This window comes from Corapipo altera, unplaced genomic scaffold (assembly GCF_003945725.1).
Source record: "Corapipo altera isolate COAL_440 unplaced genomic scaffold, ASM394572v1 1, whole genome shotgun sequence".
NCBI lineage: Eukaryota > Metazoa > Chordata > Aves > Passeriformes > Pipridae > Corapipo > Corapipo altera.
In genome coordinates, this window is record NW_020884873.1 from 22,495,657 (window position 1) to 22,514,358 (window position 18,702).

The 18,702-nt window shown below is 39.8% G+C and overlaps 1 protein-coding gene across 1 annotated transcript in view; it reads right to left on the minus strand.

Annotated features, from left to right (window-relative positions):
* PLXNC1 (plexin C1) overlaps positions 1-18,702 on the minus strand; it is a 70,197-nt gene that overhangs the window by 23,438 nt on the left and 28,057 nt on the right. The window contains exons 10-21 of the mRNA XM_027661850.1: positions 15,939-16,078; positions 14,775-14,954; positions 13,433-13,520; positions 12,341-12,547; positions 12,035-12,226; positions 8,445-8,544; positions 7,315-7,416; positions 6,829-6,932; positions 3,017-3,058; positions 2,390-2,514; positions 1,637-1,835; positions 74-220 (exon numbers count right to left, since the gene is read on the minus strand). Coding sequence (XP_027517651.1) covers positions 74-220; positions 1,637-1,835; positions 2,390-2,514; positions 3,017-3,058; positions 6,829-6,932; positions 7,315-7,416; positions 8,445-8,544; positions 12,035-12,226; positions 12,341-12,547; positions 13,433-13,520; positions 14,775-14,954; positions 15,939-16,078 — 1,626 coding nt within the window. The remainder of the gene's footprint in view (positions 1-73; positions 221-1,636; positions 1,836-2,389; positions 2,515-3,016; positions 3,059-6,828; positions 6,933-7,314; positions 7,417-8,444; positions 8,545-12,034; positions 12,227-12,340; positions 12,548-13,432; positions 13,521-14,774; positions 14,955-15,938; positions 16,079-18,702) is intronic.

Here is an 18,702-nt window from a genome sequence, read left to right on the forward strand (position 1 = left end):
ATTTAGCTTCCTAGAAAGAGAGAAAACATTGTAGTTGTCTGTGTTTGGAGGGAACACAAGCTGGCAAACATACCACTGTTTTGAATTCAGACACTTGCCACAGCAGCCAGTCTTCGTTAAGTGTGTACAGGGCTTTGCAAGTTATCGCATCAACAGGTCCTTTGTTTATCCTCTGATTGAGGGTTGTCACTAGCAAATAGAAAGGTTCACCAATTGTCTCCTAGGATGTGAAAAGAAGGCAAGAAACATGTTTAATTTTGTAATCCTTAAATGACCACGAATAACTAGAAAAAAATCAAGTGTAACAAATGATGTTTTTTCCTTTTAACTAACTTGTTACCTTGCAATTAGAAAAGAAAATACTTCTGAGCAGATTTGTCTAGTTATTTGTTTAACCTCCATCCTTTGCTTTTCAGTGTAAAAGTCTCATGCAAATAGCAAGGGACAGCTGGAGTGCATGGTAAGATAGTTCACAGGTCCTCGCTGTGCACAAGCACACTACAGACAAGCTGCTCCTACTCCACCTGGCAGACATTTCCTAGTTCCACAAAAGAGTGGGTGGGAGGTGAGATATGCACGTGTTCACACACATACTTTAGCTATTTCTTCCATTTTCAGTCCTGTGAGAAAACAAGCTAACAACTAAAATTCCTTTTGAATTGGTGTTTCTCCTTGTTGTCCCTGAATAAACTCCCTGGGACCAAGATGGTGGGACATACACTGGTGTATCAGCAAAAGAGGGAATGAAACTAGGCCTTTTCTCTCCTGCCTAAACCCCAATTTTCAGGAAAGCACCCAAGAAAGGAAGGGTGTATCTTTGTTTCCACATGACACCATTCCTGCAGCCTGGCTAAGGCATCTCACTAGCACAGCTCTGTAAAGATGACTGGTGTACCGAAAACGTATCTCTGACAGTTCCTTGGCACTTTCCTGGGGCTTCAGGAAACAGGTGTGAGCTGCTGAGCATCAAACAATTCTGCTGCTGTATGAATGCAAGGACTGATGAGAGTGATACCACCAGTGCAATATCATCACATTGATAAGAGAGACAGGAAGCGTAACCAAGCTCTGAAACCAAGAACAAAGTGCTACCAAGTGGACTTGAATAAACAAACAGTAAAATGAAACAAAATGCTTATTTTGTTTCTATTTGAAGTCATTTAGTTGTTGAAATTTGCAATGCTGTTTGGAGGCTGAAAAGTTAGGACAGAATTTTAGTTTTCTAAAGGACGGTATTCCTTAAATGTCCATTACATGGTAGCTTTCCAACAACTTCCATAGAAAGGTACCACTGCATTTTAACAAGTGTGTCAGTCAGTCTTTTAGTTTGATCACAATATATCTCACTGGGCTGAAATCATGCCTGACATGAGAAAAGGATATGCTAGATTACAAAATTACCCAAATCTTGGCCAAATAAATGACATGATCATCGCTTGGAGATGACCATGTCATACTCTTTTCCTCCATCCTACTGATGACAACCAGCTAAGTCACCTAAAACTAGAAGAGTGCACACCAGTAATGTCATATGTTAGAGTAAATGTTTTAAACTGATCCCTCGAACAGTTCCTATGGAAAAAATCAATTAAGGAAATTCTTCACATCTCTTATGTAGTGAAAAGATGTACACTACCCGGAGAAATCCAGAAAGGCAAACAGACATCCAGTTTGTCAGCAATTTTTCTACCACAGATTCGGTTCGTCTGAGCAGGAGCTTAGGCTGTACGTTGCTTGATTGCTCCATCAAGTCCCTTGTCAACACTTCCAAAATATGGGTCAGATAAACTAGCTTAGTTTGTAATGCAATAGTCAAGAAGGATGCAAACAAGCACCTGTTAAAAAAAAATAAAAGAAATAAAAAGCTGTAATTTTAGAGTATCTCTTCCCAGTCAGATTTAATAAATGAAACACACTTTAGTGCAGTTCATATCCTATGTTTTCCCTCCTCAGGCACAGAAATTGTCCACTGTTCCCTACAGAAGTATAAAAAATGCAAGTCCATCTGCTCTTGTGATTATTTTTTAAACACAGAATTTGTGCCTCTAAATTTAATTCTGCAGAACAACACCTGCTTCAGTGACAGAACATTTCTAAACTGTAGAACTGTTGATCTAACTGCAGGAAGTGTTTACCATTTTGAAGTGATATTTCCTGCTACTCTGCCTCTGTTTACATGTACGAATATTCCACTTTCTCTTTAATGGCTTGTTCTACTGGTAATGTTTTTTCTTCCTCAGTGTGTGCAGATGGAGAAAAAGGAAAAACGCTCTGGAGTACTGCAAACTTGTTTTGCAAGTAGTAGAAATTACATTTGTGTGCTATAATCCATGTTGTTTTTTCTGGCTAATTCTTTGTCTTGAAGATGATAAGCATAATCATACTATACCTGTCTTTCACAGAGAAATTTTTCTGCTTTTCAAGGGTGTGAATGAGAGTAACAAGAAAGTTCTTGTTACAAATTAAAGCATGCAACATGTTGAAGCTTTCATCCTTGCTCGTTTGGTCTCTGCTCTGGAATAGTTAAACAAAAATAAGCAAACTGTAGATTTGCTATGATGGATTCTTAATGCTCAGAAAAATGGTAAGAAACATATGGGGTAAGATCCTGGCCTCATTCAAATCAGTGAGAATTTTGCATTTATTTCATAGGTCTCAGGAGTTTACCAAAGATGCATTTGCATTTGTGTACAACACAGAGTACACACATATAGAGCATACATTTACTGCCAAATACACAAAGTAGTACCAATAGCACCAATAGTTAAGTTTGCCTGCCATTTCTCATTACTAGATTCTGTTTATTTTATTTAAATAAGTCATAATATATATTGGGTAACAGTATCTTAAATTTCAAATTCTTTTTATATATAAATCCATGTAAGCCTCCTCAAGGAGGGTAGGGAACATTCTGAAAATGCAAGCTCACGTGTTCTAGGACAACACTGAGAGAAGGGATACAATTGCTCTTGAAAAAAAAAATAGTAATTAAGGCATATCACACTACACAACTTACCTGTGGCATTTCTTCACTGAAGATGGATGCAAAGCCTCCTGACTAAAATATAAGGGGATATTTATCATTCTTAAGTATACCAGAAGTTTCTAACACATGTATGTTAAACACACCAAGCATGTTCCTGATACTACTTGAAATAAAACAACGGAAATGCCAGATTCTAAAGCAGAGACAATATAAAAACTCTACACAGTAACTTCTACAAAAGCGTGGCCAAAGTTCACTGAAAAGTAAACTCTCAAAGATGACCTGGTATTGACTTCAGTGTTCTTGAATGTGTTACTTGATGCTGAGCTGCACTAGCACAGCAGTCAACCAATGCTCTGCAGGAAGAGCTGTTTATTACCCTCATCCTCAAACGTGCTCGTGTGCAGGGGGTGCTGCAGGCTGCATCCTTCTTGGATGGCAATGACAGCCTTTGGTATACACAGTTTTCATAACAGAGTGACACTTGAGCTCATCTGCCTCTATTAATTTCAAGGCACTTTATGAATGCTCACTAATGAACTCTCCAGGAGGTCCATGCTGTCAGTCTCCAGAGAGGCACAGGTGCCACCACACATCCAGTTCTAGCAGAAGCCTTCACACAAAAGGAAGCCCCCAGTTCTCAAATACCTTGTCAATACCTCTTGAGCACCAAATTTACACTAGTAACACTTACTGTCATCTGCTTTATCTGTGATGCTGGCTGCCCCTAGTTTCCTTACAGAATCACAGAATGGTTTGGGTTAGAAGGGACCTTAATGTTCATCTAGTTCCAACCCCACTACCATGGGCAGGGACACTTTCCACTGGACCAGGTTGCTTAAATCCGCATCCAACCTGGCCTTAAACACTTCCAGGGATGGAACATCTACAACTGCTCTGGGCAACCAGTTCCGGTGTCTCATCACATCTATCATAAAAAATTTCTTCCTTATGTCTAATTTAAACTTATCCTCTTTCAGTTTGAAACCATTGCCCCTTGTGCTGTCACTAGAAGCCCTGCTAGAAGTCTGTTTCTATCTTTCTTATAAGCCTCCTTTTCATTGAAAGGCTGCAATGAGGTCTCTCCCCAGAGCCTTCCTGAACAACCTCAACTCACTCAGACTTTCTTCATAGGAGAGGTGTCCCAACCTTCTGACTATTTTCATGGCCCTCCTCTGGACCCACTCTAACAGGTACAAGTCTTTCTTGTGCTGGGGACCTCAGAACAGGCGACAGTACTCTAGGTGAGGTCTCACAGGGACAGAGAGAAAGAATCACCTCCCTTGACCACTGTTCACACTTCTTTCTGATGCAGCTGAGGGTACAATTGACTTTCTGGGCTATGAGCGCACATTGCCATCTCACATCTAATTTTTCATCCCTATATGTGATTTTTCATCCCTCCCTTTCTTCATTCCTTATGTTCTCTTCTCCCCTACCATACTCTTCTTCCTGCACTGGCTATTCCAGTTTTTCCAGAACTTCTTCAGCAACCCATACACCAATTACCAATAAAACACACACAGACACAATGAAAAAACCAGAACCACATTAATGGTTAAAAATGCTTGTGAACATGGAACAAACACGTAGCATTAAACCCAAAAATGTGTGAAATTTAGGGAAAACAGAAATAATACTACAAATTTAAAAAGTAAAGGAAAAGATAGGCTAAACAGCAAGAACATTAGAAGAATAGATATAATATTCTTTTAACATCCACAAACATTAAGCAAGAAAATAAAAGCTATCAAGCCAGATTAAATATAGAAAATTGAAGCAGTGGAAAGCAAGACTCTCAAAATGATGATGGGATCCATCACCCTTAATTTTATGTATCTGACTCCCTCTTTAACCTTAAACTTGTCCCATCCTGAGAGAGATGTCTCAGGCAAATGGGATGAACCACTTTCTTGAGCTGCCCATCTCTGTACTGACTACAGAAGATGCTCAGTGAACAGCTTTGATCTCCATGTTTAAATAGCTCAGATTAGATGTAACAAAGCCCATTAAACACACTGGAAGGCAGAAAGCATACAACATGGACATCATTCAAACACATGAGGTTAGCGAAGGAAGTGGTGGTTTTGCACTTTGACCCTTCTGTCAACCCTTGCGACACTCAGTTGCAATCTCTACCCCATTGGTTTTTCTGTTCATCTATAATGTTTGTTTAGTGGAGCACAGCTTTCCTACCACACTCATACAGCACAAGGCATGTTTGGACACTCCTGCAATGTAAACAACAAGTACTTAGCAGAAAAAATTGGTACACAACACGTTTAATAACTTGCCTGACACTGCATGTTTGTAGAGAGCTAATAGTAGCAAGTGACCCTTTGTGGTATCGGTATTTCAAACTGAGACAAAATCCAACTGGAATAATTTCCAGAATGTGCAGTGGCACAAGACTTGCCAAGGCAAAACAGGAGCCCTTCCCATTCTGACTTTATATAATGCCACAGAGTGGGAGACTTTGTGCCTCTTTTTCTTTACTTTTTATTTGCATAAAGCACAGCATTTCCACTCAGACAGCTTCTACAGATTATTACTGTTTTGACAGGGGACTATCACTAGGAAAAGATATATTCTTAAAAATAAAAATGCTATTTTAATGTTAATATGCCTGGTAACAAAACAAACAGAAAGGAAAGAGATGCAGACAGTAAGGTTGCCTTAGTCTACCTTCTTCAAACCACCTGGTGACTCCTTACAAATTAGAATGGGGGCATCACAGTAGTACCAGAAGAGATATTTGCAGTGTCCTCGGGTGTGAGAACCGGACTCAAAGTACACCAGGATTTTGCATACGTAATTGCTAAATATTATTCCACCTTAGTATCTGGTATTTGGTTTTGTACAAAAAACAAAGGCCTTGATTCCGCACTATCACATGTGTTTAACTTTATCACAATGAGTTTTCACTGGGATCACAAACAGCAATAAAGTGAAGCAGTGTGCAGACACGACTACAGGACTTGGCCGCAGCAGTGATGAATAGCATGTGAAGACTAGTAGATAATTCACATACATTCCAGTTATGCCTAACCAAGAGTTTCTACTCTTTGGTGTCAGTTATACAAAAAACTATCCCCAGTTGAGATCACAGCTTCTGCCAATTGGGTAAATGCTGGTAAGCACCGGTAAACACCATGATGTAATTCTGAAAGTTGTGGCAAAGGTACTTATCAGCTCGTAATGTGCCACATACACAAAGAAAAAAAAACAGTAAGAAACATAAAACATTCAAGAGAAGGCATCTGGTCCTCTGACACAGTGGCACAAACTGTTCCAATGAACACTGAAAATATCTACGTCTAAAGTGGACAACACAAGTACTTATGGAATTTCTAAGCATTTGACCTGCACCCCTTTGAATCAACATCTTACCATTTCTGTCAGCACCCTGGTGTAGAAAGTCAGCAGAATTTCTTCATCAGTCTAATTAGGAAGTGTCATGATGTTAGCTAGCCTGACTGTTACTCTAATTAGCTATAGCATGGGAAGTGAAAGCATGGGAACGAAAAGAGCAATGGATAAATTATAGCTTAGTTAGAATGGCCTGAAAGGCAAGCAGCTGAGTGAGGCTGGACAAAAAGAGATGGATATACACACAACCCTTGAAAATTGAAGAATGTTGCTTTAGCTACAGCATAAAGGCTTGCTTAAATATAGAGAAGTACAGCCTTAAGTGTTCTTTGGTAATTTCTGATTTAAGAAAAGTTTCTTGTGAAAACAATGAGCAATTACTGTGTAGTATTTTCTTCAGTTATTTGATCCTGAGCTTCCTAGCTTTTTTAATATTAGTCAGGCCTGAAAACTGAAAGACTTGTAAACATTACCTCTGGAAAGAAAGTTCTAAGAGCAAAGTGTTTGTAGTCAAGGAAGGGAACGGTTCCAAAACTATCCACCACATCTAATTCATCCATCTGCAGTTCAGCAAATCCTGAAAAACCCCATCCCCACCCAGAGAGTTAATTTAGTTGACACAAAATCATCTTCATAAATATAACTTGTCCCCAGTAGATGTTCCTTAAAAAACAGTTTTCAGGGAAGAGGGGTTCTTTTTATAGCTGAAGCTCTTACGAGCAGGAAAGTAGCAATCCATTTTTGACCCCAACTCCTGTTGAACGAAATACTATATGCAATCCTATTAGCTCAGTGCTATCTGCTACTGCAGTGCACACAACATTAAAAAGGAATTCTGATCCAACACAAAAATACTCTAACAGCTACAAAATAAAAATGTTTATATAATGTGAGCTTCTTGACAGGTTCAGTTCAGAAATTATGCTATACTTAAGCTCTGTAAAGCTCTTTAGACCTACCCTCGCGTATTTCCTTACGAATCTCATATTCCAGCAGTTCAAGTTGCTGACTCTGTTTACGAGTTAACTCTTTGGATTTGTATCTAGTAACTATGAATGCCGCTAAAAAGGAGGAAAAAAAGATTATGAGTATAAAAAGCGCAGAACAGAAAACCCTCATATAAGAGACATATTTTATTATTATTTTAAGAAACAGAAAGATTAATGTACACTTGCACTCTTCAGGAGGATTAGTGTTTTACTCTTGTCAGTGTGCTAGTACCCATGAGCCCTACTTATCTGGATTTATACCCCAATGTTTAATAAAAATCATTTCTTTTAACAAGGTCTTAGAATTGTCAATCCAACTTTATTTGAAAGTACAACACACTCTGCTATATAGAGCCTGCGCAGTGAGACACAGAATCTAACAAACACTTCTACTAATAGGAACCTACTTAAGGTAGCACTGATCAAACAGGAAAAACAGTTGTTTTGAAGAGGAAATCCACTTCTAAATTGTTAACTTCTCTAAAGCTTATTTTGAGAGCATAAAAGCATGATATGGTTCCTTTTTAAAATGAACTTTTAAAAAAAAATTAACCAACCAAAAAAACAAACACCTAATCTTATTAGAATAAATGGAAATTTATCAAATATATAATCAAATAAAAATGTGCAAAAAAAAGGGAGCACTAAAAACAGGAAGGGATAACTATTTACCTCCCTCAGTTTAGTAATGACCCATAAGTTCACGAATGATCTAAATGAAACTGAGCAGAAACACCACAAACACTGCCTGAGGATAAGCAGTTTGTTAGGGAACATCTGCCCTAGGAACAGGAGGGTAGCCCAGCTCTGGCAGCCAGAATGGACCAAGTTGTGACACAGGCATGTCAGTCCTATGGCCTGCTTGATGAAATGATAGTGAATAATCCCAGCAGAACAGACAGAACTATTGTCTTGTAATGTGCTGCAGTCTCACAAGATGGACTTCACCACCAGAACAGAGTTAACTTTGCCCACTCTTATTGGGAACACGGTAAAACCTCCAGACTGTTAGTGACAGTTCCAGACATGTATATGTATGTGTTTGTGTCATGATTATACCCTTCAGCAAATCAAAAAATGAAAATGCATTTTGTACTTACCTATAATGACACCCACTACAATAGGTAGCAAAATAAGAACATATAAATATATGTACGATGACGTTGGTTTCACTTCATGCTCAAAATTTCCCAATTTGACCTGAAGAAAAGTAATGGCTGTGTTAATAGAGGACAGTTATTATATCAGTGCTTAAAATGACATTTAATGTGTTTTACAAAAAAGAATGTAAGGCACATAAGGACTGGTAGATTATTGGGAAGACAGCAGCAATTCAGGAAAACATATGTGAACCAACATAAAATTAACTTTTACTGTATTTGATGTTTAAGCAGGACAACAGAGCAGTGATGATAAAAATCTGGAAGTCCTTATGCAGCACCACATTTTGTCATGCTCTTGCTGCAAACTAGAGCCCTCAAATGAATGGCAAGAATTGGCCTCCAGCTGGCCAAGCGGTTCATGCCCTTATGAATCGCTGCTAAACATTCTGGCATTTTGAAGCAAAGAAGGCACATATTAATAATTAAAAACATTCATATGCACTCACAGTGTTACTCTGCTGAGCAGAAAAGTAGTGTAAGACTCATGCTAAAAATGAGGGAAGTAAAATTTTTCATAAGACAACTGGCCCACAGCCCTCTTCCCTATTTCTTTGCAGAACTTTCAACCTCTTTGTATAGGATGTATAGCATTCCTGAAGGTCTTAAAAAAAAAAAAAGCAACACACAATACATGGACAACATCCCCCAACAGCCAGTGGGCTTGTCAAAGGCAGGACAGGCATTAATTCTTAGGAGTACATGAAAGTGCTGAAGTCTGCCAGATGCCAAACTGAGGCATTCACCACTGATAATTATGGTAGAAGAAATTTCACAAAGGAGGATCTCAAAGAGGACTGTGAAAGCACATAAATAAAGGGTAGCTAAGACTATAAACAGACTAGATGTAAAAATATGCTTTGACACATAAAAAGATACCACCAAGTGCCAGGGATAGAAATGAGCTTGAGATAATTGAAAAGGAGGGTTGGGTTGAAATTATTTTGGGTTACAGCAGGGAAGGCAGAGATCTGGTGATTGCAATCACTGGTTTGTCACAGGAGGTGAGCAGCCAGGGCAGCTGCAGCCTGCCAACTGGATAGTCACATCGCAGCTACACAGACACAAGCAAGAAAAAACACCCCACAGGGCTGGAAGGACACAGCCTTTATATTTCTGGGGCTACAAAGAACAGAATACAAAGCAGATCTATTTCCTTCAGCAAATGTTATTTTTCCTCTGATGTTTCTATAATTTCACAGTTCCTATAAAAAGTTATTTTGGTCTGAGCCTTCCTAGAATCCCATTTGCCTTTTTCCAAGGCTGAAATGTGTTGGTGGCTAAATACATTAACCATCCTGTGACTAATACACCTGCTTTTATCTACTTGTGCTCAACTGCAGGATACCTAAAGCAGAAATTTCTGTTACTCATCTTTGTTTATTGAAACGTGAGACAAAGCACTCATTTAATTTTTTGCTCATATTTGGATTATCTTTAATCTTCACCATAACCTTCCTATCCAGTGGTCCTATTTCTTTCCTCATCTTTTATCTCGCTTATGAATCATAAACTAAATAAGATACACCTGAATTAATCCAATTGCTATTTCTAAATTCATTTTTCCGCATGACATTATAAAACCTCCTCTGGCCTGGTAATGCCTCTGAGCTTTATGTCATCAGCAAATGTTATTAGTGCATGCCTTATTTTTGTGTTCAAGGCACTAGTGATATTAAATAATATCTGTATGAACATCAACACTGCCCAGAGTCAGCTCCCCATACACAGTATTCAGTTTTTCTAACCCCTACCGTCTTCATAATCACCATGTTAAGTCACCAGAGTGATCTACTGCGTTTTTGCTGCTAAGGAAATCACTCATGTTACAAAATAAAGATATCTAGCATGATCTGCTTTCATTAAAAAGAAGTTGACAATTATCCCATTTTCCACTGACCTCCAGGTCTTTCATGAGCCTCTCATTCAAAATACATTATAAAGTTTTACATAGAGCTGGGATTAAATTAGCAAGCCTGCATTTGCCTAGGTTTTTGGTGTTTTGTTTTGTTTGTTTGTTTGTTTTGGGTTTGTTTGGTTTTGTTATGTAAAATACTAGTTTTATATTCGCTGTTCTCCAGTCATACAGTGGGTCTCCTGACTGCAGTTTTATCTAAAATCTTTTCTACTTAGCCCACAATATCATGTGTCAGTTCCTCCTCAGTGCTGTGATAGGAATGATCCTGTTCCTGCTGTATTGAGCCCCTTGATCTATCTGAATCTTGGTTCTGTCACAAGAATGGCATTTTCTTCTCTGACAACTGTCTTCAGACTGATCATTCTGTCTTTGAACCCACACTCAATATCCTCTTTCTTCCAGAAAACTAAGGCAAGATACATTTATTCTTGAGCCAAAATTATCTTTTATACCTACGTTATCCTTTCTTCAGTGGTCCTACTTCTTCTGTGATTTATTTATAAAATTTTAAAAAACACTTACTACTTTAAAAAACAGTTACTATTGTAAACATTTTTTTTGATGGTGGAAAAAAAAATTTTTAAGGTACTAGAAGTGAAATGTTACACGATAACTACTGCATTTGATTTGCCTTAGTGAAGTAGTGACCTTTCTATGACAATCACTCCTTTGAAATCTGCAGGATAAGTATGTGATATTGCAAGGCAACATTAATATTTAAATGCAACACCAAACTCAGAAAGGCTTTTCCATGCCATAACTGGCTCAGACGGCAGGATCCACAGATGGGGGATCAGTTAACAGTCAAGAATAGCTTTGCTAATCTTTACTATGAGCCATATGCCTTGAAGTCAATAGAGTTATTTCAGTTTTATACCACCACACACTGCAATAAGAGTCTGGCATAATTTTTCTCCCTCTTAAATGGTGATGATCACATTCTAAAAAATTTGTATCTTCATCTTACTCAGGGAGCAAATATCTTAAGCTGCAATTTAGCTCTGACATCCATGCTAATGTTCGTATATTTGGGTTTGGCTTTGTGCCACATGCTCAAAGCATTTTAGCTTTCCCAATGCACATTGAATTTCACCCCCTTTTTCATCCAGAAATGCCTTCTCTTCTGTCTCAGTGGTGATCCCGAAGACAGATTCTTGCCTACTTTAGTAGGAAAAAGTGCCTGGGAGGACACAATCCTTTTCCTCAAAAACATACTGCAGAAGCAGATTGCTTACAGATCTAAGATGAGGGGTTCTGGAGACAGTGATGCTGTTACGATGATGTCTGTGCTGCAGGCAGAGGTGTGACAAGCTACTGTTCTCCTAGAGCTCAGCTTGGACTGCAAAACCTACCTCTGACACTACCACAGGAACCAGACAGAAAATGAACGCAGTACTGCCAGTGGTACCGAAGCTAGGCAGGTGTGCTTAGACATGAGGAAGAAAACTGTACTGCCAAGTATCAAGAGAGAAGAAAATGCATCCACTTCTACCCTCGAAAAAGAACATTCATGATGAGAATATTCATGATGAGAGCATTAATGATACATTTTACTTCAGTTGTATAAACATTCAAACACTGTTGAATTGTAACAAAAGGGAACTGTACTTACAAAAACTTTCACTGTGGAAAAGTCAATCTTGTCTGTTCCTTCCCTTTTGAATTTGCACAGTATGGTGCTACGGTCTGGTTTTTTGGTAATATTTTGGACACTGAACCATATCTTTTTGGTCTGTGCACCAGTAATGTAAGACAGATAAACCTCTACCTCAGTTTTAGAAATATTCAAGTTATCATTTTCTTTCTAGAGAGAAAAAAAAATGAAGAAAATAAAGTCACTAAATACAGAAAGAAAAAAAAAAGTATCCCCAAACACTATTTAAAATAAGGCATTGTGCTTTATTACTTTCAAACTTACATATATTTTTAATTCCAGATCAGGATCCAGTTCAGTGTGCAGCTGGTAGTTAATGAACACTGGGTCAGGGTGATAGTGTAATTTGACACATGGTATAAAGGTAGTATCCACTTTTAACATCATATCAACAACTTTACCCTCAGTTGCATGGCTCAGGCTTGGTGTTAAGTAATGATATTCAGATGCATTGCCAGGACACCGAGAGACCTAGAAATGCAATAGCAAAGTTGTAATAAAGTTGTAACTCAACAGCGGGTACAATTACAAACAAAGGCACTCAAAACTCATTTTAATGTCTTCCTGACTTCACACAGATACCTGCTAAACCTCTTCTCTGCAATCAGGGTAGGGCTGCATGAAGAGCACCCAGCAAAATTTCTGAGTTTAGCCTGTGTCTACCTTCAAGCACATTTATCATACACTGCTTTAAGGCTGATTGCACACTGCTTAGGTAACTATTTCCTGCAGTGAGTGAGACAGGAATTGTGACAGCCATTTCTCCTTCCTTCCCCTCAGTGCAGGTGACAAGAGTAAGACAAGCTCTCCAACTTAACTCCTGAGAGAGTGAGGTTGCTGCAGTCATTGTAGCATTAGGTTATTATTTACTCCATTGGGTGATGTTGCTGTGTTATGGTCTCTGCGCTGCAAAGGGTCAACAAGACGCCTACCTCCTTAAATACTGGGAGATAAAGGTTTCATCCCAGCATCAGCTACAGTCTGCTGCCCCTTCCTGAGGCAGTGGCACCATCTGTGTTCTCAGCACAGAGCCAGAGAGAAGTACAGAACCCTCTCTTCCAACAGACCCATATGTGGAGATTGGGGTAACTCAAAAAGGACAGATTTAGAATAACTTTCTAGACCATAAAAAAAAAGGCTCAAGGAATTATGAAGAGAGTAGCTTATGTGTATCCCTGATTTTGTACTATGAATGTGTGCAACTGTAATCCTATAGGTGGTCATATTTATTTCAGTAGGGTAACTGACATGTGCCTGCAAGTGTTTGGAAATTACTGATATCTCCTAAAACCTTAGGAACAAAACCTAATCCATCAAGATACTTCTTTTGGTATTATAAAGGAGATTTAGACTTACTGTGAGGTTTGATCTCTGGTCATCTGAAATAATGACACTGTCCACCACATTAAAATTTCTACCTGTTGTAGTAATTTTGCGACCACCACTGCAAAAAAAAAAAAAAAAGATGTGGAGAAAGGGAAGTTAATAGCTGTGTTTCCACAGACAGACAAGTCCTGCATTAAGGCTTCAACTATGCATAAACTACTCATGAGCATTTTGCTTTGGTAGCAGATGATAAAGTCAAACTCCAGGACAAGATAATTTGACCTATACATTGTACTTCCACTCTTTCCTCATAATGTAACGGTAAATATTTTTGCCACCTCAAAACCAAACTACTTGATTGCATATACATGTATACCCCTTTTCAGGGACTGTTCACCTTGTTTTCTATTCATGCAGCCAAAGAGCCAGACCATGATTTAATCCTGATGAAAGAGCATCATGGTATTTCACTGCCCCAGAGCAGCCCAGCCTATGCTTAATTCTTGCCTTCTTCAGGACAAATCGATCGTGCCAGGCACCTCACAGGAAATATTCTTGGCAGTGTTCAGACCATCTGTCTCATCACACACAATGGTGCTTGTGTCTGAGGGCTCTGGCTCACAATCTCTGCTGAACACAGTTGGAGTGGTTTAAGGTATTATTAATTTCCAGCTGCCTGAGCTGCCTCTCACCTGGAGATGAGGGCATACATCCTAGCTGCGCAGCTGCTGCAGCTGCCAGCCCAACTCATTACCTCAAATCCACACTTGATGACAAAGATATCAGATTAAGAACCTGCAAGCCGGTAAAAACTGCAGGCAGAGGAACAGGTGGAAAGCTGTGCTGAAAATATCTTAAAAACCACCCTGTAAGTCTTTCACCAGATCTGTGAGTCTCCCACAGAACAAGCAGAGGCTTGAATAGGGCTCTTTTGGCTTTAGGGAACATCGTCGTAAAGTCTGCACATATCACTGCAGGGGTGATTATTTTCACTCTATTTCACTGAAATTTTGCAGGTGAAGGGTATATTAGTATCAAGAAATCAAAGTTAATTGGAGTTAGAATTTACACATGCTATCCATATTTTGGATTTAGCTTTAGTCTGAATAGACTATTTTTGACTTCTATAAAGGAGAGCTGGGGTGGGCAGGAAGAAGTTTATAAAATCCTGCAAACACAGAATCCATCTTGCAGTTATCAAGTTAAAATATCTGTTAAATCAGGTCATAGGCGTAAATTCATCCTCCACAACAGGCTATAGCAGTCTTCCAAGTTTGCATCAGCTGCATCTGGTCAAGGAAGAAGGCTCATACTGGCTCAGTGCAACTACATTTGAATAAATACATAAAAAGTAGAGAAAGACAAAATTTACCTGATCCAGGAGGTATTTGGTGTGATTCTAGAACATGATGGCAGTGAAACATAATGCAGGGTCATTGGTGGTGAACATTTTTTCCCATTAGCCTGTATACATATACTTTTGGCCTCTTTACGTGTTGGTGGGAGAGCAAATGTCATTTGTGTATCATTTAGCACATTTCTAACTTTAATGCTGGAGGAGAAAGAAAACAGACAAACACTGAAACACAGATGTCATTCATTGGTGTTACTACACAAAGCCTATAACCTACAGCAAATGACAAGGAGAAAAGAGAACTGAATCTCCCTCTGAGCTGCCAAGTGGAGGCAGACAGAGAGAGCAGAGAGTTGAAAAGACAAAGTAGGGCATCTTTTGAATGAAGTTTCTATGTGACACAATAATCACAGAAGTCAGTATAGATATCTAACTTGGGATGAGGCTATGTAATGCAATATATGATTTTGCTGTTTATTGTGTACTTCTCCGTGCTACCAACATGGTCCATGAGATAGTCAAGAATGAGAATCTTCATCTTCTTTTTCTTTCTCTCCTCCCTCGTCTTTCTCTCTACTTCCTGTCTTTCCCTCCTTCTCTCCTTTTGTTTTCTGTGGTCCCCTGGAAATTCATGGTTGAAGTAAAAATGGAACACTATTTTTTCAAGTGCTACCTGTGTAAAATGGCCTTGGTAATAACAGGCAGTCATTGCAGCTGCACCTGAAAATAACTGATTCAGAATACGATAGCCTAATTATTTAGGGGGTTACACTGGAAAAGTAGGAGCTGTTGCATGAGATATTTCCTTCCATGGCATGGTGTCTGCACTTTTACAAGCAGAATCCTAGAATACATGGCGAATCTTTTGAAGCAGAGAACTGTCAAACAAAAGCTGAGGCTTTCCTGTGACCTAACTTCTCCTAGTCTGCTAGAAGGCACAGAGGACCACAGGTACAGCACTGTCCTACTATTACTGAGAGAACTGACCACTTACCCTTCCATCCTTTGTATTGTACCCAAACACCAATTTAAAGTGGAAGTGTAACTAGAGAGATGTAGAGCATCCCCTGCTCTGTTGAGGAGAGATACATTACAACTGTTCACCCAACTGTATTGTTAGAGCAAAATGGGCATAATTTTCACCATGAAAAGTAAATAGTGTTATTTTTCAGTTTAACTCACACGTCTGGTTTACAGCCAGTGATCCCAGTCAATATCAGTTTTATGCCTGACGCACGTGTAAAGTTTTCTCCTTTGACTGTTATTTCACTTTTGCCTAATGTAGAAATCCACAAAGGTTCAATGGATTGAATACTGATATGCTATTAGGAAATAAAGCAAAACAAAATCTGGTTATAAACAGGCTAGGCAGATAAGCAACAGCTGTAAAAACAACTACCCCTCAAGAATGCAGATTTTATGGCACTGGAATACATTTTTATTAATAATTTCAAATCTTGTTAAATTTAATCCTGGGAAGCACTGTCAATCACAACTTCTTTACAAGCCAACTATTTTTACCATCGTATTTTATATTTCAATTTATCCCGTAACAAAGTTGCCCAAAGGAATCCCAGTCTGACATACTGGAAGATAGGTATCATAAAAACCCAGCTTGAAATGATACGTTTTGTGTGACCCCTGAAGAACTAAGAAACAACGCAAGACAAAACCCGTGGTGCTGTCACTACGAGAGATCAGAGAACAAATGAAGGCATCTTTCATGACCTGAGAAGGGGAAGCAGGGTCAAATCCTTGAATGGAAAATTGAGAAAGAGCCCCAAAATTAGCTTTACTAGAAAGTCTTTTCAAAGTCATGCACAGAACTAAAGGTACAACACAACTGCGGGAGAATTTTTTGGTATTTTATTTTGATGCTAAGAAGTTCTCCAGCATTTAAGAACAATCCTAGTTTACTCTGATGCTGCCACAGTCTCACAGAAACGTGGCCAATTTTTAAGCTGTGCTTTTCATTGTTTATATTTACTTGTTCTAACTTACTAACACTACTGAGTAAGAAGAGAGATTTTTCCCCTAGTGCATGTACTTGATACATTTGACAGCATCTCATGTTTAATCAGTGTTGCTGCTTCCCCAGTTTCACAATCATACAGACGGTTTCCTCTTTATCTATCTTTCAGACAACAAACTGAAATATTCGAAAAAACAGGAAAATACGCATGTGAAACCACAAACTGTTTGGGACCTTCTCAGGCAAATGATTTCTAGACTGATTTTAGACTGCCTATAATACTAGTTTAAACTGAGTTTTTAGAGTATTGTGATTATCCCGATTTTTGCTGTGCACCCACGGACACATTCCAGGGTTCATTCTTCCCAGCCCTATGAAGGGTGCTGGTGCAAAACCTCTAAGAAAGTTCATCCCACACGCTTTTCTCTATCCACTAATCCTTTCATGTACCCAGAGCAGCACTAAGACTTTGGGCTGGTGGTCTGAGGGGACCATCAGAGTCACACCACCATCCTCTGTGAACAGCTTTTGCCCATTTCAGAAAGGTCCCCGGCACATTGTCCCCACATGCTCCTATGGCTCACTGAATGCCAGAGCACTCCAAAGCTAATGTCACCTGTCACCACTGATTGAAAGCTTTCACTTGTGCCTTAGGAAATGGCAAGAGAGTGCAAAGGCTGAGGCCAGAGGGCCTGCAGAAGGGCCTCTAAGATGACCTCTGGTATGGATAATAGAGGAAGGCAAAAGAAATCCCTCACAAACAGCCTCAGGGAAAAAATTTACTCCCATGATTACCCAGGAATCAGTTTAACCCTTGGGACAGGATAACTGAAGCAGAAATCTAAGAGATTAAAGCTAGCAAACCACCAGTGCTTTTTTTCACCTACACCTTGTCCCTCTGCTTGTGTCCAATCTCCAGTGCAAAAGGACAGTCAATATCCTCACACAAATCCAGAAGCCAGCTACTACAGAAAGGAGTAAAACACTGCTTTGGGCTCTCACTGGTAACCAGCAGGGAGCCCTGAAGCACCAGAATACTGCAATATCACACAAACACACAGAGATGCCCCAGAGCTGCATAAGGGCTGTGGACCCCAGTGAAGGAAAGGTGAGGAATCCTTTGCCCAGGGGTGCAGTGGGATGTTGTGATGCTTCAGGGCTCCCGCTGGTCTCTCTGCCAGCCTGCCTGGCTTCTTTTCTTACACCAAGAAGAAATCACGGGAAGACCTGTTCACTCTGAAACAGTTTCAGCCTCCTCTGAAATCGTGCCTTCCCTGTGGCTACACGGCACAGACTCCCTTGCAGCATCTTGCCTTGGACTCATGGAGTCAGCGCAGTCATGGCACTGAGGTAAGCTGGCCTCAGCTACTCAAGAGCCTGATTCCCACCCAGCTTGACTGCGACATTTTCTTCAGCAGCAAAAGAAACCACGAATTTCCTCACTGAATGCAGGAGGGACCTAGTGTAGTGTCCTCACTGGGGTCTGCAGTGCTCATTTACCCAGCACCAGAGAGCCACTGACCTTCCAGTTGCTATGTGGCAGGGGGAGAGATGCCTAGTAACAAGAGGGGAGACAGCAGAGAGGCAGAAGGATATTTATAAAAATCACTAGTTGTGAGGCATGTGATGAAAGTGTAAACATGTAAAGAGACATACAGAGAGCGTGCATCAGGTCCTCAGGTAATGTAAATCAGCACAGCCCTGTCAACTTCAATAGAGCTCCATATTTCTGAGCTGCAGCCGCTTCCCCCTTGCCCTGGACAGCCTAACACTTCCCTGGGGCTGCGTAAACAGTGGCAGCCACATCCTCAGAGGTGTGGTTAGCATGGTTGCAGGTCTTGGAGAGATATCTGGCAGCAGCCCAGGTTAAGCAGCCTCTGCCACCCAAGGGAGTCCCTCTCTGGCACAGCCCCTTCTGCACTGCTAGCACAGGGCCCTGAAGAACTGCATCAGGGAACTGGCCCAGATGAAAAA